Consider the following 26,504-nt stretch of genomic DNA (forward strand, 5'->3'; position numbering starts at 1 on the left):
AAGTGCGCTCCCCATCCGTGGTCTGAAGCGTCTGTTGTAATGGTTTGGCTGGCTATTGGTTTGCTGAAAGGCAGACCCCTGTTTGACTGGCTTGCTTGAGCCCACCACAGAAATTCCTTTTGAAGGCATGGAATGAGTGGTATCAATGTTTCCAGGCTGTGACTGTGCTGAGTCCATAAACTCCTTAGGTACCATTGTAGTTTCCTCATATGTAGTCTTGCTTGTGGAATCAGAAGGATGCAAGAAGCCATGCAACCCAGGGCCTGCAGGATTTTCCTTGCACTCAGCTGGGTTTGTCTTGTCAGATTTTTGAAGTAATCTGGTAGTTGACTTTGTTTTTCTTCTGTGAGGAAGGCCATTTGGGTGGTTGTATCTAGATTTGCACCCAGAAAGGTTATTCTTTGGGATGGAACAAGTCTTGATTTGTGAAAGTTGACTGTATATCCCAAGGCCTGAAGTAGGTGGATGGCATAATTCAAGTGTTTTACCAAAGTTTGTTGGCTGTCTGCTTGTATAAGGCAGTCGTCCAGATATGGGTATATTTGAATCCCCTGAAGTCTGCAGTGTGCCATTACTGATGCCAGGCATTTCGTGAATACTCTGGGCGCAGTAGATAAGCCAAAGGGCAATGCTGAGAATTGATAATGCTCTGACCCTGCAAGAAATCTGAGGTGTCTTCTGCAACTTTGTCTGATAGGGACATGCAGGTATGCCTCCTTGAGGTCTAGAGTTACCAGCCAAGACCCCTTGCCCAGCATGGGAAGGAGCTGCTGTAGAGTCAGCATTTTGAACTTTGGCACAATGAGATAAGTATTCAGTGCGGACAAGTCGAGAATAGGCCTCCATTGTTTTTCTTTTCTTTTAACAAGGAATAGTCTGGAATAAAATCCTTGGCCTTGTTCTGAGAGAGGAACCTTTTCTATAGCTTTCATTTGCATTAAGTTGGAAATTTGTTTCAAAGCCTCTGCCCTTTGATTCGGTGGCAGGTCTGGCATGCCTTTTCTTTTTGGTAATGTGTGGAAATGGAACCTGTATCCTTTGTCTATTATTTGTAGTGTCCATTTGTCCCTTGTAATACTGTGCCAATTTTCTGAGAATAAAGAAAGCTTTCCGCCCAAAGGTGCTTCCAATTGAGCCCTGGTTGGTGGTGTCAAAGTAAAGTCATTGAGCCTGTCCTTGTGCAGCAGTTGAAGGTCCTGCATTACCTCTCTGGTGGGAGGTTGCCGTTGACGTCCTCTGTAGGAGCCTCTAGCTTGCCCTCTACCTCTGGCACGCCTGTTCTTGCCTCTCTGAAACCTCTCTGTGTCTGGAAAGGACCAATTCTTGGAAGGCCAATTCCTGCTGAATCTTGGTGGTTGTACTTGGAGAAAATCCTTGACTGTTTGTACGGATTTAGCCTTTTCTTCAAATTTCTTTAGGACCTCCTGAGCCATGGAGCCAAATAACTTTTGCTTTTCCAGTGGAGCATCCAGCAGCTTTGCTTTAACATGGTCTGGCAGAGATTGTTCCTTCAGCCAAGCATGCCTATGTATGACTGCGCCAGTCATAGCTGACCTACATGAAGCTTCCAATGCATCATAACCACATTGCAAGAAATGGTTGCTAACTGTTGTGAGTTATGTACCAGATCCTGAAGTGACTTGCGGTCTAGGGGGTCAGGTGAAGACAGTTTTTTATGCAATTCATCTAACAAATACTCTTGGTACTGTATCATATGAAATTGACAATTTAATGCCCTCATAGAAAGAGTAGCAGAAGTATACACTTTTTACCCCATCTCTCTAAAGCTCTGGACTCCCTTTCAGAGGGGAGAGGATTTTTAGCAGTGGCAGCTGCAACCCCTTTAGGGCCCTGGGAAATAGTTTCTGGATCAGCAGAGTGGGCCTTGTAAAGGTAAAGATGTGAGTCCGGGACCCTGTAGTACCTATCGGGTTTGGCAGGAGCCGGAGGGAGAGAATCAGGGGTTGTGCTAGAGTCAGAGTACACATCATCAATGACATTCAAAACAGGAGGAATAGCTAAAGGTCTATGCTGAGGCAAATGTAAAAAAGTCCTTAATCTTTTCCTGGAATCAGAGAATTCCTGGCCCTGCCATTGGAAATGCTCTCTCATAGTGTGTAGTGTCTCCCCAAAGGAAAACTCTTCAGGAGGGGAGGCAGAGGGAATAGATTCCTCTGAATCAGAATCCTCGTAGGCCGAAAAAACCTCCTCCTGGTGGTCCGAGAGAGTAGAGCCATCAGAGGCCTCATCTGAGGAGTGGGGATCAGAGGGCTCAACCCTGGGCCTTTTGTCTGGAGGAGGTTGAGAGCCCCTGTCCGGATGAGGTTGAGAGCCCCTAATTAAGGAGATAAGATCCTCTGCTAAGCTTAGAATCTGTGAACCAGTAGATGGTCCCTGAGGTATAACCTTGGGAGGCAAAATTTTGAAAGTTTAGCAGCTTTAGCCCTGGAGAATGCCTTAATGGACATGGATGCAGGAGGCCTGGCTGCACCACGTGCTGGTGTAGATTTGTCTAAAGGAATGGTGTGGGAAGGTTCCAGGACACCAGTTTCTGTTGGAAATTCAATAACAGACTCAGTCGGGGCCTCCGGGACCGAGGTAGTCGGTTGAGCGGTTTCAGTAATTGGAAGTACCAAGGACTATGTTTCAGCCGAGACAAGAGACACTCGTGGTAGGCCTGGCCGTGGTTTCAGCCGAAACCGCGGCCCGCGTGTGTCGGTCCTTGTCCTTCCGTTTCTTGATTAAATGTGAAGTCGGAGTCTCCGACGGCATCTTATACGAAAAACTAGCCCCAAAAAATTCCTCTGCAAACTCCGCCCGACGTCTAAGTGTGCGTCAGTTGAAGGAAGCACAGGCTGAACAGGCCGAGACGTCGTGGTCTGGGCCTAGGCAGGGGAGGCAGCAAGAGTGGAAATCCTTATGAGGTATTTTGTTTCCCACAAGTTAAACAATTATTAATTTTATCTGACATCGGCAGAGGCAAGAAAGAGTCCCCAACGGGGTACTTAGCTTTTTGAAGTCTTCGGTAGCTGAATTACAGGAGCTGGCCGACCGGCACTTGCGAACTGCTTCTGCTTCTGGCACCACGCGGCAAGAAAGACTGGGGAAGATGGCGTCGGCTGATGCTTTTATACCCCAGGTGCTCTGACGTCAGGGAAAGTGCGACATCAGCAGACGCCGGACCCAGACTTTGGAATCCGGCCGACCGAAGGGCTACCTGAGGCAGGACAACCCATATGTGATGACTGCAGATGCATCCTTGAAGGACATCAACCCAGTTTCCCAACTGGATGATATCAGGGTGGCTCTACTCAACTGAGCTTGAGGCACTTCTGCATTTGGAAAGCATCTATGTTTGTGTTTTTACAGAGACATGGTTCAAATCCTCACAGGGCACTCCTGTCCCTTGGTTTTGTAGCTACCATGTCTTCAGACCCTCCAGTAATGGTAGTAGAGAGTCAGTGTACACCAGGGAAAATATTTCTTCAAAATGGATACGAAGAGATACCCCCAAACCGTGAGCTAACCAAACTACAGTTCACCATAGGAAAACCTAATTTCCAACTTATAGTCTGCTATCAATCCCCCACAATGACTCCAGGTTACCACAATACATCCTAGCTTTCATAAGGGATACCCTACAGTGACAGCTCTTTAATCCTTGGTGACTTCAACTATCCCTCCATTTATTGGAGCACCTACACTTCTAACATTGGGAATGCTCAGAGAAAATGCCCTGGATCAGCCTGTCCATAAACTGACCAGAGGCGTGAACATTCTTGACATAGTCCTCAAAACTTAGCCCCTGTCTGTTCCCGTCCAATGGTTGATCCTTCATTAGTAAGTTTAAAATGTAGTTTACTTAACCCTTAAAACACCCACTTGCTTAGTGAGCTACCATCTTCTTTAAAGACTTCAAAAAGGGCAACTTCTTTCATCTGTATGATGAAACCTCAGTTTACCTACATCATCTTCACTGTTGACCCCGATTATGAAGCCATATTTTTATGCTCATTTAGATAAATGTACTGACCTATCAGACCTTTCCAAAACTAAATATGATGGTAAATTCAAAAATAAACCATCCTTGTGGCCTATAGATATATGCAAGGTGTACAACAGAAGAAACATGTTAAACTTCCTTATAGGGCTATAACCTCAGAGCATCAAATTGATGATATAACCCACCCTAAAACTGAAAGCAATAATAAAGACCAGCAACACATTACAAGAATTAAGACTAACGGGTGAAGCAAAGGATAGTTACAAATCCTTCTTCAGTTGCATCAGAAAACTAAAATAACACTCTAGTCTGCTGTAAGCTTCTGGGAGGGGAAGTGGGCAAGCATCAAAATGGGGTAAACTGATCTTCCCAATAGAACAATGTGGTTTAGGATGACCTTATTTGAAGGGTATTTCAGATCTACACAAGGGGAAAGGGATGATGAAGTAGGTGGAAAGTTGAAAAAATAAGGATAGAAGGGATTTCGGATGCAGATCCTTAAGAAATATAACAACCATTTAGAATATTATATTCATAAAGTTGCAGAATGTATTCTAAGAAATCAACCAGCACAGGAATGGAAAAAGGAGATTTTGCCAAACAGGGTTGACTGCAAGTAGGGGTACAGAAAACAGGCAACAGAAGACTGGGATTTACTGAAGAAAAATGGCAAAGGAACCAAGGTATCGGGAGCAAATAATTAGAAAGGGAAAGAATAGAGTGGGATGAGGTCAAGAAGTTTGAACTGCAGATTAGAGGCTGTCTTCCACACCAGGGACTGATAACTGTATATAAGCAAAGAGAAAGGGGATAGCGGAGTGCTAAGTGAAAGACATGTTCTGGGAGAGCTTTTAGTTGAATCTAGAACAGAAGATACCGTTAAAAAGGGGATAATTAGTAAGGTACGTAAAATACTGTATGACCGTTACAAGAATCAGAGGAGATTAGAAAAAATTGGGAACAAAGACTGGAAAAGCAATTTACAAGGGAACAATGAAAAGATATATGTGCGACTCCCAGGTATGCTACAAAGTCCATAAGATTTAGCACTTTTGCTTGGAAGTGTTTGCAACGATTTACACCTAAAGTATTTTATCAGGTAGACTGCAAATATTGGAGGTGTAAAGGGAAGAAAAAGGTAATTGGAAACATTTTTTGGGAGTGTAATGAGTTGGCAGACTTTAAAAATTCCCTAAAGAATACTGTCAGAAATATTACAGGAGCAAATAGCTGCAACTAAGGAAATTTTTCTTTTGAGCTGGGATACAGGATCTGAACTGCCTAGATATAAGGCCTTATCAACTTTAATTTTACTGGCTGCCAAAAAAGTAAAATTACTAGAAACTAGAAATCAAAATCAAAACCAATCATATTTGAAGTACCGAATATTGTAAAACAGAGAAAGGAAGTGGAAGTGGGATCTTTGAAAAAAGGGAACGAGCAAATTGCACAGAAATAAATGTAACTTGTTGGAATAATAAATGCAGAATAATGTTCAAGACGTAAATTTTAAGAGAAGGTAGGAATTAAGCAATTTATGTAATGTTGGACTGAACAACCATTGCTATAAAAAAAACATATGTAATGTAGAATGTATGTAAATGGAAAAAATGTTAATATGGTTTATTTTATTTTCTATTAATGTACGTCTGTCTTTAGTGTTGTTAAAAAAAAATTTAACCCAAGCTTCTCCATAATGGAGCCTCTCACTCAAAACCAAAATACACTGAAAACATACTGGCTAGCAAGTGTGCTGTAAATTTCTCCAGTGAACTACCATCCCTGAATCCCCCCCCCCCCCACCACCATCACTAATGAACATGTTCCAAAAGTATTCTCAAACATCAAGACCATTTTCTCCATGGCTCCAGACAACATACCAGGTAGTCTAATAAATAGTGTTAAACATGCAAGCACTGATCCCCCCCCCTCAAACCGTTTAACTTAAGCCATACTACAATTATGCCCCTGAATCCTGGTGAACTGCTGTAGTAAAGCTCCCAGTAAGGGTAGATCCACCCTGGAACCCGGGAACTACAGACCATCATCCTTGTAAGTCTAGTCTGTAAAGCCATGCAGCATATCACAGACCTCAAATAATGACATCAGCAACCCGACTAAGCCAGATCCACCGCAATTCACCTTTGTAAGGGGCAAGCCCTGCATGTAGAAACTTGTCAGTTCTTTTGAGAAGGTTACATAGGTGGTTGACAGTGGTTACACTATCCATGCTGCCTACTTTGATCTGGCCAAGGCATTTGACACCATACCATGTGATGGAATTGTTTATAAACTGATGGCCATAAACAAACTGCTATGTGGCAAGATGGATAGCCAAATGGCTTAAAGACAGAACACATACTGGCTGAATGGGTGATGCTTCCTCAGACAGAGAAGGTGACCAGGGATATGTGCTGGACCACCTCCTTTAAAGTACCTACATTTCAAACCTCTCTGGTTAACATCACTTGCTGAGGACTAAGTTGGGTATGGTTGTTAAAACCCCTTTAGATGCACATGCCCTCCAAAACAAACTAAAGTCAATTCCTGGTGCACTGACAAAGGCCTCAAACTAAATGTCAAGAAAGGTAGCATTATCCTCTTAGAGAGGCATCCATTTGCTGTGCAAATCAATGATCTGGGCACATGAGTTGATAACTCCCATGCTTTTGACCATCATGTGGTGACCACAGTTAAGAAAAAAATCCTTCTACATTTCACAACTAATTATCAAGGGCATCTCCTCAAACTGAGGAAGTCATTGTCCGTCTGTAGTATGCCCTAACAAGACCTACTATTGAATATAATGTACCTTTCAGCATGAATCTGGCTAGATGTATTAAACACACACACACACAGGCTCCTACCAAAAAGGATCTCTGGTCTCAAAAATCTTGTCTACTGGGACAGACTGCAGTCAATTCAAATTGTGCTGTCAACACCAGAATCAGAAAGCAACATTTTCATCAATAAATAAATAAAACTAGATGGAGAGACAGATAATTATCCAGTGCCACCTCCTGTTTTGGGATAGACCTCCCCTGGACTGTTAATCTGTGCGATTTCTTGTCATCCTTCAAACATAGCTTGGAAAACTGGATGTGTACACTTAAATTTACATCAATACTTACAGGCATCACCCTCCTTGCAAAGACCGAACCTGAGGGATGGGTATTGGCAGGGTATCCATGATCCCATGAAGAGAAGATGAACTGGAGGAAAAACAACTGCAGCACTGACAGTGAAGGCACTGTTCACACATCTTAAGTTGGAGCTCTGGACAAAAAGTTTTGGGCTATTTTCTCAGCAAGCAAAAATGTCTATTTCTGGCTCATCCAACCTGCAAACCAGATCCAGAAAAGCATCTCTGCCCAGCAGCCATTTGTGAGGGTCTACCTATGCGCCCTGCTCAGTTGATTTGCAGGAGAGATTTTCTTAGAAATGAACCAGGACTCCCTGAGGGGTTATTTCTGACTCCTGGGCCAGATTTCATGCCTCTCCGGGCTGGACATTGGGCCTTCTCTGACAGAAATCTCAAATGTGAAAACTAAACAAAAAACAGAGACCTATACAATGACCACATGGTTGTGTTCCTAAACCCAACCCCACTATCTGATAAGTTTTCTAACCAGAGTGAGAAAGAATGCACACTTCCTTGCTTGCGGATATAACACACCACTGACGGATTAGGTGCTGAGAGGCACTGTAAGTTGAAAGGACTACACTGAATTCCAAAATGTTGATATGTACCAGAGATTCCTGTGGAGACCTGGAGCACTGTAGTCTCCTGCCTCGGAAATACCTCCCTATCATTATGATCAACCCCCTTTTCCCCTCATTTTCTACATGGGGTTGGGGTGCCATGTTTCTCAGTTCAATGCAAAACTTCTGCCTTCTTCGACACTCATGCCTGACTGCCGCAGATCTTCTCTCACACAATCCATCAACCTCTTTTCTAGATGCCCATATTTCCTCTTACCTTCTTCCTGTCTGTCCCAAATATTCTTTATCAAATTGTCGTTGGCTTTTCTGCACATGTGCCCAAACGACTAATATGTTCTCTATGATCTTTTCTGCAATTGCAGCTATTCTGGCTTCTGCTTGAATGTCTTAATTTCTTCACCTGTCCCACAGTGTGCATCCTCCCACCTGTCTCAGGCACCTCATTTCCATCACCTCTAGCTTCCTCTACTGCTCTGCTTTTACTTCTCAGGCTTCTGTACCATACAGTGGTGCTGAGCTCACAGCTGAACCCTGATGCACATCCACTCCCACTGGGAACCCCTCTGAGATGGAGCACTGTTCTTATTGGAGTCATATCATCCCTGAACACAGCTTGCATTAATTCTACTAAATGTTTCTGGGACTTTGAACCACTGCAGGACTGTCCAAATCAGCTTTCTCAGACCATGACATATGCTTTCTCCAAATCTAGGAATGCCCAGTTGGACTATTTCATCATTCTAGCTTCTTTTCAACTATCTATCTCACTGCAAACATTGGTCCAGTTGTGCTGCATCCTGATTAAAATACAAACTGCTCATCTCCAAATCATACTTTCTACTATTTTGTGTACCCATTTATTAATCACCCTCCCCAGGACTTTTCTGCAGTGTGACAGGAGTTTGATACCTCTGTACTACCCACAGTTGTGGATGTCCTCTTTGTTCTTGGACACTAGCACAAGTATGCTTATCTTCCAATCATCTGGAATATGCCTCTCTCCACACTGTTACAAGTACCCTCAGGAGCCATTTCTACTCCATCTCACCAGCACCCTTATCATATCTGCTGTGACCTCATCTGAGCCTGCTGCTTTCTCTGACGTCATTTTCTTTGGTGCTTTTCTTATTTCTTCTATGCTGGGCTCCTCTTCTCTCAACATAGGCTGTGTCTGAGGCAGTACATCTTCTGTGGGGTTTTCTTCATTCAGAAGCTGCTGAAAGTACCCTTTCCATCTACTTTTGATGTCCTGTAGACTGGTGAGCAGGTTGTTACTGGCATCCCATCCGAAATAGTGTCTGTCTATCTTCTTTATCTTTCTGTCTTTACCTTGCAACCTGATGTAGTTTCTTTGAGCCACCTACTGAGTCACTTTCCAGAAGTTGGTAGAGTGCCTCTGATGCCTTGTTCTTTGCTATTACAAGTCCTTTCCTAGACTCTGTTAGCCAACCAGTATTCCTTCCTAGTCTGGCTCATCTTTTCTAGATCCCACTTTTTCTTGCACTCCTTTCTTTTGATAACGTCCTAGACCTCTGTAATCCACCACAGGCTCTCCTTACGTACCTCAGTTCCATACCTGGCTTGGCAGCATATCTGTTCTGTAATCCTCACACAAGCTGTTTTGAGGTGCTGCCATTATTGAACTCCACCTATTTAATTTTCTTGGGGTGCTAAAGCCCTGAGTAATTCCTTAAGCTATTGTGCTTTCACCCCAGTCTACTTTCAGGTCTTCAGCCTAGTCTCTGTTGACCTTAAAGCTTTCTCTGACCACCGCTTGCAACTCATTTTTGCAATTAGTGGTTTATGCTGTGGGCCGACTGTTTCACTGAGGGTGACACTGCGTTCACTGATTGTATCCTAGTGCCCTTTCCTTACTAAGACAGTCTACCCGAGTTGCATGTTGGCCACTCTTGTATGTACTCTTGTGACAGCCTCTCTTTCTGAATCATGTGTTAGCTACTATCATGCCAAAAGTCTAGAATGGCCTCTCCTATATTCCTGTTACCCCACCTATGTGGACCCAGGCAGTCCTCATATCCTGTTCTGTCTGTCCCAATATGTGGACATCCAGCTTCCTCCTTACCATAGTGTTATCCACTTCCAAGCTCCGCCCTGTCATTGAACCTACAATGAATGTAGCAATTCTTAGCTCGTGTTTGACAGGTTGATTGACTTTCACTCACAGCTATCCCAAGTAACCCAAGCTGGGCAACTGGACACAGTTTTCTTCATTCAGAACCCCTCTCACTGTTTGAGCGGGTCCCTGGCATAGGTTGGAGTAGACGAGGTCCTCAACCCACTTATCACTGGCAAATACCCATTCCCATTGAACATGACCAAATCACCTAGAGCCATATTTTACACCACTGAGTGGCTAGCCTAGCCACAGCATGCAGTCTGTGATCTGTGTTCTCCTGTCTTGAGGATACTGTGCACCACAGAGTGAAAGGCTGAGCACTGAGGCGTTGGAGTCCATTTTATGATTGCTGTTCTAACAATGTTTTGCGGTTTCTGGGTTTCATAAGAGACAAAATCTCTGTGAGAGGCAAAAATTCTGTCAACTTTTCCAGGTACCAAGGCTACCATGTCTAAGTTGCTCCAGGCCACTGTACGGGATCTTTCAATATGTCCACAAGGGGGGCACTCTATGAGATTTGGAGGCTAAACCTGCAGACCTCAAGCAATCTTGTCTGGGAAGATGGGATGGGATCTTTACACCACTTCTTTTCCTGGAATTATTCTGAGAAACTTGCTGCGCTAGCGTTGTCGCCTCACAGTAAGATGCTGTCCGGTACGATTCTCAGCTAGAGCGTCTTCTGCGTGGAGACATGCGTGAATGGGCATACCTTCGTTGAAGGTTGTGCGTCAGGGCTGGTAACTCGGCACGTAAAAATCAACTACCAATCATTAGCGGACCGGTGTTCCACTGTGGCGATCCCTAACCGGGAAAAGCCGAAAGACAACAACATTCTGAGAAACTGGGAAGTGACTGGGGAGACTGCTTTCTCATCTTAGTCCAGGTCAGAGGGTGGATGTCCTTCATGGGTTCCAAGCATTTAGTTTTTAAGTTCTGAAGAAAAGAGTATAAGGCATCTACCTGTTAACTGTCATACAGAAGACTGAAGCAATACTCTGGGGGGACCCCTGAGAGCATCTTATGTCACTGTTGAGTTTTTCCTGCAGCAATGAGGCCAAGGTACATGTCAGCATTTTTTACAGTGTACTGGCGCTATGTGTTGGAAGGGTAAAGACTGCGGCAGTACCAGCACCTGCTGTAGCATGAACACTTCTGCCAGCCTATGCTCTGAGAGAACCAATAACTGCATTGCACACTGAAGGCTGGTATGTGGTGATCAGTGTAGCAATGGGATGGTCACTGTTGGGGGATACACAGTGAGCAGTGATAACATCAAGATTCCCTGGGTCTGACATCAGGTACATATTATATTTATACTTAATATCCCCAATACAATCATCAAGCTGCTACTTTAATTTATCCCAAAAGTCAGATTCACTAACCCACAATAGAAGATCATTCCACAACCTCAGAACACACTTCACAGTGAACGGAAAAGAATTAACAGGAACTCAAGAGCACATTAAGTTAGTTAAAATCAGACAGATGACATCATAACATTTGGAATACATGGAGTTTTACCTGCCACAATGTACTACTAGTTATGAGAAAAAGAAATGCAGCAGTGCAAAGCGTTCTACAGCTTTCAAATCTGCAACACAGTCGTTCTCCTGTCTACCACCAACACAAATAACAGATTTAAAAGTGGTTAGAAATTTCACCATGCCACATTTTTTCAGCACAGATTACGTTACAGCTCTTAAAGCAGTGAAATCATGTCATTTTTCTGTTGAGGTTGTTGTGTACCCTGCAAGGAGAGACCAGAAAATATCCGCTTTGAAAGATACATGCCACAGAGGAGTCCGAATCTCTGATTATAACCAGCTTTTTATGTCTTTGAAAGATGGATGCCAAGAAATTCAGAACAAAGCTAAGCTCCAGTGGTCGATCAAGCTAGTTATCAGACAGACCTAATCAAAGTTCTTTAGTGTGCATGGAGCTTTATGTGCTCCAGGTACTACTTATTAATTAAAAAACATCTCACACTCCTTGTAGCTTTGAAAGCCATAAAATACAATTTCTGTCCATTGTCTTGTGACTGTGCTAAGTCTCTCTCTAATGCTTTAGATGATGTTAGACACTTCCCTCTGCTATGTGCATCTGTGTGTGTGTGTGTGTGTGTGTGTGTGTGTGTGTGTGTGTGTGTGTGTGTGTGTGTGTGTGTGTGTCTAAGCTTGCCACTGCTCTGTGGTGACAGGCACTTGCCACGCTTATGCTATTGAAGATTGAAGTTTAGTATTGCTGACAGAACGGTGCTTAATAAAACTGTCTTTCCAAACTAAGAACATAGTGGCGGTGTTCAATGTGTAATAAACGTCGTTATGCATCTCTTTAAGCCATCATGACTGAGTCTTGTGTCACAGAAGCATATGAATAGTTTATCTTTTTAGTGACTGTAAAGCATAAATTGACAAGCACCAGGTATATGAACTGTTAAGCAAGTCTTCCCAAACTAATTTACAGTTGCAATACTTGGTACATTCAACACAAGTGTTTTCTATTAATTATTACTTACATCTGCTATATATAGGTAAACTAAACAGTTTTTCCACCATCAGATTTATATATTTGTATGCAAGCCTTAACCATTTCCTGTTCTGTGGCTAAAACTCTACTGCTCAGCTGTAAAGCGACTGCTTGTTGTGCGTGTATCAACTACTCTTGAAATCCTGCAAGGCTGCATCTCAAAAATGAGTATGCAAGAGTCTGTAAAGATTTAGCAGAAAAACTAAACATCCAAATGAACACACTCCGTGAAGCTCTACCTGTTCTCTTCAGCATTATGCAAAAGACTGCTACAGGTCTACTGGCCAAAAGGATGACCCAGAGGTTATCTGGCATTTGGAAATCACACTTCCATTTAGTCTGCACTGTGGAATTAAGAGCATAAAGTCTGGATACCGAAAGATAATAAAATTAAGTTGGCAGCAGACATCAGTCCAGAGACAAAGGAGGACACCCTAGAAAATGCAGCAAATTTAAAGGCTGAAAACAGCATTAAATCAGACAATTCAGCAGAAATCTTGGGTTTCCATTCAGCAAGTCCCAAGCCACTTAAGCAGTCTCAAAGGCAAACACTTTCACTGAATTTCTGTACTGAAGAAAACAGCACAGCAAAGTCAAGCCACCTTAACCGCCACAGCTGGGAAAACAGATGAAGCAAATACTTATTAAATGAAAGCAGATCACAGCTGTTGAGAACTCAGCATAGCTCCTCGTGGTGGCCAGCAGTGTTCCTGTAGCAGCAGAGACCAGAAAAGACTACCTTTCCAAATTTTAAGTATTTTTTCTTGGCTTTTTCGACCTTTTGAAACTTTCGACCACTGTTTTTGCTTGTTTTATCGAAGTTTGCACTGTTTTTACTGTCTTTATAAGCTAAAACTGTTTACTGCACTTGCTAATTTAAGTTTTGCCTAAAAGTTAAATTACAGGCTAATACACTCAAGTGTACTAGCTTTTGATAGCAATTAATCGAAAATTATAGCATTTATTGTGTTTTCTGCCTTTCTGTAAAAAAATCTTGAAAAAAAACAAAAAAAATATCTTTGTTTTTCCATACTATCCTTGCTAGTGTTCCAGAGACCAGATTTTGCTGATCCCTGGGCTTTGTCTTGGTTCCTGTGTTTCTCCATTTTCCTTGTTTGGTCAGGGGGAAGTTTCTTTACTCACCAGTGAGAGTGGGGAGTACTGAGCTGCCTGCTTGTCCTTAGAGGAGTGGTTTAAGACAGTAACTTGTAGTTTATTGGCCATTTTGGGTCATTTCCTGTCTTTTCAAGCCCCCTGCTATAAAGCGCGGAGCTGCTACCGTTGCACAATAATCAGGTTTAAACTATTCAGGCTACCTAAAGTCCACTCTTCAAATTTTCCCTTAAAACTACCTTCCTCGAACTATACTACTGTTCTAATCAGTGTATCCTAAAACTAAAAAAATTATCTCTACTTGACTCCCAAGTAGACTATTCTCTATCTGTAAAGCCTAGCACTTGCTCCTACAGTACTTATCACCTTGATACAGCACTCTTGTTATAGATAGTACCCCAAAAAGGCAAACCCCATTTCTCGGTCACCCACATCCCCCGGAACCTTTTTTTTAAGTTTTTTTGTCTATTCCTTTTAGCACGTCGAGGGATCAGTTGCTAGTGCCCTCTCCTGCTCCGCTGGTGAACCTGGGAATATTGAGGCAATGTTACAATTGCCTCATGTACACAGACAACCCTCTCCTCCTCCCACAAAACACAAATACATGCGAGAGATGCAACTATACGGCCAAACTGGAGGCTGAGCTCTCTCAACATAGGACTAGCAAGACCAGACAGGAGGAGAAGGTAACCACACACACTACAGACCCAGTCTCACATAGTACCATCACAACCTCAAATCATACACATAAACACACAAAGACATACTCGGAGGCTCTGATCAAAAATCTACCAAAACAGCAGAGGCCACCAAAGCAGACACCAAAACAACTACCACCTCAGAACACAACACCTGCAACACATAGACCACACAGTCAGAGTGTCAAGCAGTCACAGCCCTTAAGGCCAAACACAATGCCAGACACACTAGTCATTGGTGACTCCATAGTCAGACACACTGACGTCCCTCTCACCAGACTGAGAAAGGAGAAGGTCACAGTAAGCTGCCTGTCGGGCGCTAGAATCTGCCACATAACGCAAGCACTCAGGTCTCTCAACAGCAGGTACAAGTATGACTCAATCATTGTCCACGCTGGTGTAAACGACCTGAGAAGTACCTCCTTGGACTACATGAAAAGAAACATTGAGGAGCTCTCTGATTATGTAGCCCAAGCAGGTATGACCCTGACCTTGAGCAGTATCCTACCTTCACCAAGAATGATGCCACAATACAGAGATAAGATGATCAGCTTTAACAATTGGCTTAAACTCTGGTGTCATTCAAAGGGGATCCAATGTCTGTCTGCCTGGGATAACATGCTGGACAAGCCACGCTGTTTCGCAAGGGACGGCTTGCACCTGTCACCCCTGGGATTCCGGATTTTGGAAAAGGCTCTTGCCACCCCCATAGTGCCTTTTTTAGGCAAGGCTCAAATTCTAAACCTACCACCCCAGAACACAATAAAGAAAAAAAACTAAGGGTAATACTGCTCAATGCCAGAAGTCTCAACCTCAAGATGCACGCACTCGAGGCCCTTCTCAGTATGGAGAACATCGATGTCTGTGCTGTGACAGAAACCTGGTTCAAGGCTCCTGAGAGCACCCCAGCACTATCAGGTTTTACCTCATATCATGCGTTCCGGCCCCAAAATCCAGACAATACCAAGAAAGGAGGGGGGGTATCCATTTTCATCAAGGACACCCACACCTCAAGATTGGTGGCAACGCACGATGCATCGGAAACCATCCAGGTGCAATTAACCATAGGCAAGACTGCTCTGCAATTTGTAGCATGTTACAGGCCACCCTCACAAACTCAGGAACCTCACATGGCTTTCCTGAAAACACTGGAGGGAATAAATGCATCTCCGAACACCATCATACTAGGTGACTTCAATTACCCTAATATAGACTGGGAACACTACTCAAGCCCAAACACTCTAGCCCAAAAGTTCCTGGAATTCATAAACTCAAATGCCATGGAACAACTAGTCACCATCCCCACAAGAGGAGAAAACATACTTGATCTCATCATCACTAATATGGGAGCACAATGTTCAACACCGGAAGTATACCCCTCACTTGTGAGATCAGATCACAAACTAATCTCGCTGGAGGTCCTCATCCCGCCCCCACCTGAAATAAAAAAGACCACAGTAAAGAACTTCTCGAAAGCCGACTTCACACTTCTAAAGACTAGTGTGGTCTCCTTTAAGGCCCCCGAGCCGGCGGTAAACATTACTCAAGCCGCTGAATCACTTACAAATGCCTTCTACCAGCACCTGCAGGGCTGCATGGATCAGGCAATCCCAAGCAAAACAAAGACTCTTTGTACCAAAGGCAAGCATCCAGTCTGGTGGACCCCAGCCATAAACAAACTCTACAACAAAAGGAGAAAGTTACTACAAGATAGAGCAAAATCCTTAAAAGGTAAGACACCGCTGATCACTAAGTAAAAAGCTAAGAGCTCTCATAAAATCATCCAAAGCTAATTTTGAGAGAAAAATAGCTAAGGACTCAAAAGACAATCATAAGGCATTCTTTAGCTATGTTAGAAACCTGGGAGGAAACTCCCAGATATGCTCAGAATTAGTTCAAAATGATGTGAAGATTACTGATCCTACAGACATTGCCAACATACTGGCTGACAGGTTCAGTGCAAACTTCTCCCCCCCCCCAAAAGGAGAGATATCTATACCAAATGATTGTAGCCCCCCAAACATCTCTAACGCCCAGGTGAGAACTGCTCTCTCCAAGGCAAAAAACACAGCATCCATGGGACCTGATGGTGTCCCCGGCTGTGTGCTCCACGAACTCAACGAGGAATTAACCCCGCAGTTAGGACAGCTGTTTAATCTTAGTCTCACCTCCGGATACGTACCCAGGGAGTGGTGCAGAGCGACTGTGGTCCCACTTCACAAAAGCGGTGCCTCCACCGACCCTGGAAATTACCGTCCCATTAGCTTGACAAGCCTTATCTGCAAAGCCATGGAGAGGATCATACTGGATCTCATAAATAAAGACATAGGGAATTTGCAGACTTTGGATCCAACCCAGTTTGGCTTTGTCAAAGGCAGATCATGCCTTTTAAACTTGGTTGACTTTTTCGAAACAGTCACCAAGGCCATTGATGAGGGAAAGGCAGTCCATACAGCCTACCTCGACCTGGCGAAGGCCTTCGATACAATACCCCACTCGGGTATCATCGAAAAACTCATCAGCTTAAATGTAAACCCATATATCACAAGATGGGTTGCAAACTGGCTGAGTAACAGAACCCACAGGGTCAGAGTTGCTGGCGCCATGTCAGACTCAAAGCCTGTCACAAGTGGCGTCCCACAGGGCTCAGTCCTGGGCCCACTCTTGTTTGGCATCTACTTTTCTGAAGTACAAGCAAACACAGGAGGGTTATGGCTGACAAAGTTTGCAGATGACTGCAAGCTGGGCGCCATAGTCGAAAACACATCTGACACAGATATCCTTCAGAAGGGTCTCACAGAAACGGAAAACTGGTGCCAGAGCCATGGCCTAAAGTTAAATGCCAAGAAATGTATAGTCATACCCTTCGGGAAAAACAAGGTTACCCCTAGCTACCATATAGGTGGCAATCCACTGAGCACAGAAGAAGTTATCAGGGACCTGGGGACCCAGGTTGACAGTAGCCTTTCATTCGACACTCATATTGCTAAAGTAGTTAGGAAGACCTTCTACATTGCCCACCTTATCATGAAGGGATTCACATCTAGATCAAGGGAGGTCATAGTCTCCCTATACTCATCACTCATCAGACCAATGATTGAGTACAATGCCCCATTCGGAATGTATCTGACCCGACACTTGCAGCAGCTGGAGAGGCCACAAAAGTTCCTCACAAAAAGGATAAAGGGTCTCAAAAATCTGTCTTATGCTGCCCGACTGAAAGAACTCCAGCTCTATTCAGTTGCTTACCGCTTGCTCAGAGGTGACCTGTGCCTGACATACAAGGCCATGTCAAACCCAGATTTGATGAACATGCTTCACCTCAAAAATCTAGATCCCTCAGAGCCACAAGGGCGGGAGACTTAAACCTCGACACGGTTATTAATAGGACGTGCTGGAGGGATAGATTCATCACCCAAAGACTCCCTATGCTGTGGAACAAAATCCCGGTCTATGTGAGGCAGAGCACCTCGCTGGCCTTGTTCAAGAGGAATCTTGACCAATGGATGGGAGATCGCAGATATACCCCAGGGATTACCTCAGTGTCACTGCTCGACAGAGGCACAGCAAAATAATGGGCATAGTTTCTCCAAACTAAAGGGGTGGCGTAAGCCACAAAACTATGGGCTAGGCTTGTAAATGCCCTCGGGCAGATAGCCTAGTATGAACCTATGAACCTATTATAACCTTTCTGCAAATTAAAGTGACATAGCGAGTGTTTAGTTGCTAAAAAGAAAAATAGTAGTAGAGATGGATGCTATGCAACTTGGATTTCACAGCAAAGCATTTAACACAGCACCATATTACAGACTGATAAATACACCAGATAACCCAATATGGGAAGCAAGGTAATAGAGGGCGGAATGGCAACATGTGGTAGACAGTCAGCAGGCATAATGTGGTGAGCTTGCTCCTTCTGGTCAGCCATGAAACTGTTGAAACCATCTGCATTTGTACATTTAGTCAATGTCAACCTGTGTTAAAATGACTAATTTCTCAAGGAAGAAAAGGTGTACTTCCCCTGTCCAAATATATCCGTCAGTGAGCTACCAAACTAATGCTGTCAGATAATGGTGTCTCCTCACAGCTACCACAGCACCTGACTGAACCATACCAACATACTAGGAAATGACTCAAACTAAGAAAATAAAGCAAGTGCACTACAAAGCATTAGAGACCAGAATTAAAGACGCTGAACAAGGTAGCATGTTACATGCATTCCTTTTCGCAGAATAAATAATCTAGCATCATCATTATCATCATATTCTACACAAACCACAAGACACAAAGTAAGGGAGGACATCAAAAGGCTGTAATGAACTCCCCCCACCCCCGAAAAAAGAAGGCAAAAGAGAAGTTAGTGCGTCAAATGATGGTGACCAAAAGCTAGTATAAAAGTATATCAGGTTAGAAATGGGCATCAAGCATTCATGTGGCATAGCGTGCAAAGATGGACAAAATCAAAGTCAATCATTGTAAGCGTCCTCACAATCGGTCAGACTGTGCGTGCCCTATGTCTTCTGACAAAAGTACAAACAGAATAAGTAAATATGCAAGAGAAGTATGCATATACTCACAGCTCTTCCATGAATTGTAATTCATTTTGGTTTCAATAAACACACAGCATGCACAGAGTACATGTGGTATAGTGCAGTGAAGATAAAAAGAAAACGCAAGAAAAACAACATTTTCCATTTCCTCTGTCTACCCTGTAAAAGCATCTCAAACCTGCTGAAAGATTCTATCACATTTTCTTTCTTTCTAAACTGCTATTGGGTATCTACCCCAAGTCCTGACTGTCCTATACAAAATCACATGCCCCAGTGCCAATCCACAAATACAGATGCTTCCATGACTTCAGAATACCATCATGCACTGCTCCCTACTCCTAATCCACGAAGCTCCCCTACCAAGGCACAAATTTCAGTTCAAATACTTTTGCTATTATATTTCCATCTTGGCACACACCTTCTCCAGTAAAAAATGCTTCCTTACATTCATGAATTTATATCTGTAACCTCAGAAGGTTAACATGAGCAAAAGTAGATCAAAAAGATTGCAGTCGCCTCACAAGCATAAAAAAACTCAAGTAAATATGCACTCAGTTTATCGAATGGTATGAAATTAGCTTCCTGCAGCTTATGAGGCATTTCATCTTCCAATGGGGTATGACACTATTTAACATCTGCAACACACACACACACACACACACACACACACAGGAAATAACACTGAATATGCAAAAACCCTGTCTGCATACATTTACATTATTAAAATAAACTCCAAAGACTATATGATGATGACATATCACTGCTCACTATAAAAAATACCTAGACACACTGTATGTAGTCTTTATATACTCACAATCATCATTAGGACAATAGGACCCAAGTAGATGATGATGAAAAAGAAAGCTATCATGGCAAGGGTCAGAATACCTCGCACCCACCAGTTCTTCCATCTGAAAAGCAAAGACATAAAAACAAGAAGTCAGTACAAATCTTTGGATGTTATCTACATTATGGTCACAAGGTGGCAAAAAACATCCATAAATAAATTTTTTTTTTTTTTTTTTTGAAATAAAGAGCTGTTGCCTTAAATTCATTTTTATTGCATGTTTTGCCTGTAATAAAAACAAAGAACCCCCTCTTAAAAAGAAAATATTTACATAAGAAATGTGACATACTATACTCCACAAACAGAATATATTATTTGGAATGTTAAAATGACAACATTCTATAAAGAAACCAATTATTTATTGCATTTGCACGTCAAGTAGTTCCACTAAGCCAAGGACAATTAGAGAAGACAACCAGGACGTAAACACCAACAGATTAACAACCAATTTACCAACATGTTATTCTGGATACAAAGTAGCTAAAATGATCAATATATATATAGATATATACATATATATATATATATATATATACATACATATATATATATATATATATATATATATATATATATATATATATATATGTATGTATATATATATCGTAGGTGAATACAAAACTGTTCCTAAGATAATATATAGCTTAAGAATTCAAGGATTATGTTGCACATTTTAATAACTTTATTCCCAAGTTTGAACTTGTTGGGTCTTTCGGCTTTTCCCGGTCTGGGGTCACCACAGCGGAACTCCGGACCCCTAATGATTGGCAGTTGATTTTTACGTGCCGAGTTGCCACCCCTGATGCACAACCTTCAACGAAGGTACGCCCATTCACGCATGTTTCCACGCAGAAGACACTCTAGCTGAGAATCAAACCGGACAGCGTCTTACTGTGAGGCTACACAGATGAAAACTATTTCTTTCAGTACAATTTTCAAAGTGAAGACACAAACATGACAGTATTACTGAAATTACCAGCTGTAGGATGCAGACAGCCTCGGATCATTTTAATCCTAAAGTGAACTTGATTACCATACAAAAAAGTTTGTTATCCTTTCTCAATATTTAACAAGTAACTCCTTTGGTCACCATGTCTATTAGTACAGTTGTACACATTTCCCCCATGTGACTTGGTACACTGGTACAATTCTACTCACAACCATACCTTCTGAATCCAATGCTGTCTACAGTCCGTAAGACTGCATTTCCATCTCATCACTTCATTGGGATGCATTTTAATTTGCATGTAGAATACCTTTATTTTTGCATTTCTGGTACCTCAATGGTGTCTTGTTTCCTATTTTCCTGTTTAACAGGTTCAACGGTGTGAACTAGGTAACCAGTCCAATGGACGACTTACAGCCTAGACATTGCAATTCACACATATTGCTCCTATTTATAAAGGCCTAAGAATACAGCCAGAAGTGAATTTATGGATTTCCACCCACTCATTTGTTGACTATAAAGAAAGTTAGGTCTCTCCTGACAAGAAGCTACTAGCCTAGTCATCCAAGAATGAAAAAATGAAAGAACAAGTAAAAACAAAAACAAATAAATAGTGGGCTACTTTGACTGCCATGGAGTAGGAGCTTATCCACAGGCAGAGGCTCCACTAGTAGAGATCTTTCCCGCCAATATAATCTGTTAACATTATGATGCAGATACGAATTCCCTAGAGTGAGTACTGGTGGCATTACAGGCTTTGCTAGATCAGGGTTTTTCTTTGAACCTTCTCAGCCTGTGGGTTATCTTATCCGATATGGATCTGAAGCCAGTATCGCAAACTCTTCAGCCTCAAAGCCCTACCTCCTCTACCCATAATGCTCTTCCCTCTCTGAATCTCCTCAGATCGAGTTTGTCCCTACCTTACACTCCTAAGCAGTACCATAACTGAAAGCAGAAGTACACCAAAATAACGAGGACTCAAATTTGGAAATGGGAAGGACTGATATTGAAGTAGTTCTAGCCCAAGCTTCGGGTAGGTCTGCACAGGCAGAAGTCTCTCAAAGGAGATGGCAACATGAAGGGGGAAATGAGGGAAGCTTGGTTGAGATGGACAGCAGGCAAAGTACAGTTGTGCACACTTACCATAAATGTAGATGTTAGAGGGTATGCACTGTTGCAGTCATCACATTTGGGTTATCTTGTCAGGGGTAGCCCTCAGTCGGCTCGAATACCAGAGGCTTAGTATTTCTGCATCGGTTGCTGTCGCTCCAGGACTGACGTCAGGTCCTCAGTGATATAAAAATAGGCAGCCAACGCAATTACATCAGTTTTTCTTGCCCTGTCAGGAGCCCCCAAATAGGGAGCTAGGTTATGGTGAAAGAACACCTCCAGCAGAAAGTAAATACCAAAAATTCCCTGTAAGGAGAGAGGAAGAGAGAGAAAGAGAGAGAGAGAAGGGGGATGGAGAGAGGGAAACAAGGACTGCAACAGTGAATACACGAACATCTACATTTATGGTAAGTGTACACAAATGTACTATGTTCTTCATGTTTCACTGTTGCAGTCATCACATTTGGGTTGATTCCCAAAGGTGAAGAAAAGGGTGGAGGCAGTCAAGAAAACTGTGGGCTGGCTAGGATGCCCTGCAAGACTGCGATAGCAAAGCCTGCCCTTGATTTGGAGAAGATAGGCAGGTGGTAATGCTTAGTGAAGGTATGAACAGACGTCCATGGTGCAAGCCTCCAGGATGTCCCTGGTGGGGACCCCTCTGAGAAAAGCTGCAGAGGTGGAGGTTGCCCTGGTGGAATGTGTCCTGACCCCCTTTGGGAGTGGTTTCCCGTGCCATTTGTAGCAGAAATGGATGCAATGTGCTATCCATTTGGAGATTTTTTTTGTTTGGAAATGGCCTTTCCCTCTGCCTCTGCTGCAAAGCGGACTAGCAATTGATCAGTTTTTCTAAAAGATTTAGTCCTGTCCAGCCAATCTGAGCTGTCTGTGCACATCTAGAGTGCAGAATCCTTTCCCCCCTGTTTTGTGGGTTAGGGAAAAAGGTGGGCAAATGCATGTATTGGTTGAGAGCCACACTGGACACCACTTTAGGCATGAAGGTTGGGTTAGTCCTGAGGGAGACCATGTCAGGATGGAAAATTATGAAGGGCTCTACAGCCATGAGTGCTTGTAGCTCTGATACTCTTCTAGCTGAAGTGATGGCCAGAAGCAAAGCTGTTTTCCAAGAGAGAACTTTTAACTCTGCTGAAGTTGTAGGTTCAAGGTGGGGGGGGGGGGGGGGTAGGTTGAGCTTTTCCAACAGAAAGTTAAGTTTCCAAGCTGGGGTAGGAGCTCTTCTGGGTGGCCTTAAGTTGTTAGCCCCTCATAGGAACTGTTTGATGAGAGGGTGTGAGAAGAGAGGTGGCTCTGTGCTGTAGTGACCACAGACGGCAGAGGCATGAATTTTAATAAAAGAGAAGGATAGACCCCTGTGTAGTAGGTCTGCCAGGTAATCCAGGATGAGAGGTAGGCAGGGTTGTGCCGTTCCGGCTACCTTAGCCTGGATCCAGGTGCAAAACCTTTTCCACTTGTCAGCATAGGATTTTCTAGTGCTGGGGCATCTGGCCTCATGTACAACATCTAGGACTTGTTTACTTAGGCTGGCAGCTTGAGGAGAGGTCAGGGAATAAGCCAGGCTGCCAGGTTGAGGGTCTGCAATAGGGAATGCATGAATTCTCCATTCCCCTGGGTCAGGAGTGTTGGGATCCGAGGTAAGTGGCAGGGGTGACAGGCTGCGCAGCAGTGGGTACAAGTGCTGGCGTGGCCAGTCTGGGGCAATCAGGATTGCCCTCGGTTTTTCCTCCCTTATTTTGAGCAGTACCCTTGGAATGAGTGGTAGAGGGGGAAATGCACAGACCGAGAGGTTTACCCACTGGAAGGATAGAGCATCCACTTTACAGGCCTTGCTGCAAGGTTCCCTGGTGCAGAATTTGCCGAGCTGATTGGAGCGGGAAGCAAAGAGGTCGACCTTCGGGGAGCCCCATTTCTGGGTTGTGAGGGTTCTGTGGTCTAGCTGCCATTCGTGTGGGTCTAGCAGGTTTCTGCTTAAGTTGTCTGCCTGAGAGTTTAGACAACCTGGCAGGAATTGTGCTAGCAGGTGTAGTTGCATGGCTGAGGCAGTGTGCCAAAGGGTCATGGCAAGCCTGCAGAGAGGATAAGAGCGAGTCCCTCTCGGCTTTTTGATGTACCACACCACTGTGGTGTCTGTTTTGATCAGTAGAGGCCCCGGGGAGAGTAGGGGTCTGAAAGCTGTCAGGACATGCTGAACAGCTAGCATCTCTTTTTGGTTGATGTGCAGATGTACTTGATTTGGGCTCCAATGGCCCTGAATGCACCTGCCATCCAGGTGTGCACCCCAAGCATAGTCTGATGCGTCTGTGGTGAGGATCTGGGCAGTGTGGGGTTGTGAGAAGGGAAGTCCCTTGTTGTGGTTGCATGCTGCTGCCCACCAAAGAAAATCTTTCAGTAGGCAAGGTATCACTGGTATAAGAGTTTCCAGGTCTTGACAGTTTTAACACCAAAGGCTTTTTAGGTACCACTGTAGTTACCTCATATGCAGTCCGGCATATGGAATGAGTAGGATGCAGGAGGCCATGAACCCTAGAGCTTGCAGGATTTTCCTTGCAGATAACTGGGCTCTGGTGGCTAGTTGAGAAAAGTAGCCTGTCAGGTAGGCTTGTTTTTCTGGAGTAAGGAATGCCATCTGGGATGCTGTGTCCAGGCTTGCTCCCAGGAATACAATATTTTGTGTGGGGTCTAGTTTTGATTTCTTTTCGTTGATAGTATACCCCAAGGAGGTCAGTAGGCCCTTTACAAAAGTCAGGTGCTGTAGCAGCTATTCCTGAATGTCTACCTGAATCAGTCAGTCGTCTAAGTATGGGTAAATCTGAATATGTCTGCAAAAAGCAATGGTGGGAGCCAGGCATTTTGTGAAAACTATGGGAGCAGTGGATAAGCCAAAGGGAAGCACAGAGAACTGAAAGTGCACAGATCCTGCCCTGAAACGTAGGTATTTCCTACATGATTCCCTGATTGGGATGTGTAGGTAGGCCTCTTTTAGGTCTAGGGTGGCTAACCAAGCATCCTTGGAAAGCATTGGCAGAAGCTGCTGGAGGGTGAGCATTTTGAATTTTGGTATCACCAGAAAGGTGTTTAGAATGGATAGATCGAAGATGGGGTGCCATGTGTCCTCTTTTCTGGGTACCAGGAAGAGTCTGGAGTAGAAACCTTGGCCTATCTGTTCTGCAGGAACATGCTGCATTGCCCTCATGGAGAGCAGGGAAAGGGACTTGCTTTTTAGCCTCTGCCCACTGGTTTGGAGGAAAATCTGGGAACCCTTTTGGGGTTGGTGGAGTGTGGAAATAAAATTTGTATCCTGGGGACACTATGTTGAAGACCCATCAGTCGTTGGTAATGGTGGCCCAGCTGCTTGCATGGAAGGAGAGTTTTCGTCCTAGGGACACAAGCAGGTGGGCAGAGGTAAGGGGTGGAAGTGAAAAGTCATTGTGAGTTCTTACCATAAGGGGGTGGCTTTGCCCTCCCTGTTTTTGAAGAAGAGGAACTCCATTGCTTAGATCTCTGCATTCCCTGGGGCTGCTGTCTGGGGGGGGGGGGTCTGCTTCCCCTGAGTCTGGGCTGAGCTGGCCTGGAGGGGGCAGGAAAGGACTAGTGCTTGGAGGGGCAATGCCTACTGAACTTTGGTGGCTGGACCTGTAAGAAGTGTATCTGCACAGATTTAGCATTTTCTTCCATCTTTTTTAAGACCTCTTATGCCTTGGTGCCAAATAAGTTATCTTTGTTCAAAAGTGCGTCCAATAATTAGGATTTGACGTGGTCTGGCAAGGTCTGTTCCTTAAGCCAAGCATACCTTCTAAGGACATAACAAGATGCTCCTAGGGCGTCAAACCACATTGTAAGGTGTGCTTAGTTACTTGACTTGCAGAATGCATTAACTCTTGTAATTCTTTATTTTCTGCACAAGCAGGAAAAGAAGATATTTTTTTTTGTTTGAGGAGTTCCATGGTATGCTGCTGCTATTTCAGCATGTGGAACTGACAATTTAATGCTCTAATGCAAGAGTAGCAGAGGTGTAAACTTTTTTACCCCATCTGTCTAATGCTCGGGAATCCCTATCTGAGGGGGTGGGATTCTTAGCTGAAGTTGCTTTGATTCCTCTAGGTCTATGAGAGATTACCTCGGGGTCAGCAGTAGGATTTTTTAAAAGAAATTTGTGAGAGTCAGGGACTCTAATACCGGTCAGGTTTCCTGGGAGGAGGAAGGGTGTCAGGAGTCTGAATGGATTCCATAAAAACATCATCCACAACATCCAGGCCAGGAGGAATGGCCAAAGCTCTGTGCTGTGGTAGATCTAAGAATTCCACAAGTCTCTTTTGACTGAGGATAGTCCTGACATTCTCACTGGAAATGCTCTGTAGGGTTTTCCCAAATGAAAAATCCTCAGGTGGAGAGGCAGAAGGAATGGATTCCTCTGCCTCAGAATCCTCATAAGCAGAGAGGGGTTGCATATCTACATATTCAGATGCATCAGAGTAATCAGACTCCTGTTCAGATAAAACTACTGGGGACAAGTCTCATTCTTTTGGAAGTGGTAGCCTGGCTTCCCCTAATAAGCATAAGGTCTTCTGCCATTTTAAGCATTTGAGACTGAGGCAAGGAAGCAGGTGCCTGAGCTTGGGTCGTCATTTTTTTGCGTGTGGTTCATACTCTAGGCCTTAGAAACTCTGTAGTTTTAGAAAGAACTGAAGATGCGAAAGAAGTCTGTCTGTGTCGAGTATCGGTAGTACAAAATACTTCCTCGGAAGCCAGTGCCTGTTCAGTGGCTCCGGATCCATCCATGGTAGAGACATCCACAGGATCCGGATCCATCCATGGTAGAGACATCCACAGGATCCT

General features: G+C 43.7%; 1 protein-coding gene across 1 annotated transcript in view; it reads right to left on the reverse strand.

Annotated features, from left to right (window-relative positions):
• Positions 1–26,504, reverse strand: part of LOC122811327 (phosphatidate cytidylyltransferase 2-like) — a 669,860-nt gene that overhangs the window by 31,963 nt on the left and 611,393 nt on the right. Inside the window, exon 3 of the mRNA XM_044083093.1 lies at positions 19,565–19,661. Within this exon, the coding sequence (XP_043939028.1) occupies positions 19,565–19,661 (97 nt within the window). The remainder of the gene's footprint in view (positions 1–19,564; positions 19,662–26,504) is intronic.

Source organism: Protopterus annectens, chromosome 9.part0 (genome assembly GCF_019279795.1).
Source record: "Protopterus annectens isolate FY-2018-M chromosome 9.part0, PAN1.0, whole genome shotgun sequence".
NCBI lineage: Eukaryota > Metazoa > Chordata > Ceratodontiformes > Protopteridae > Protopterus > Protopterus annectens.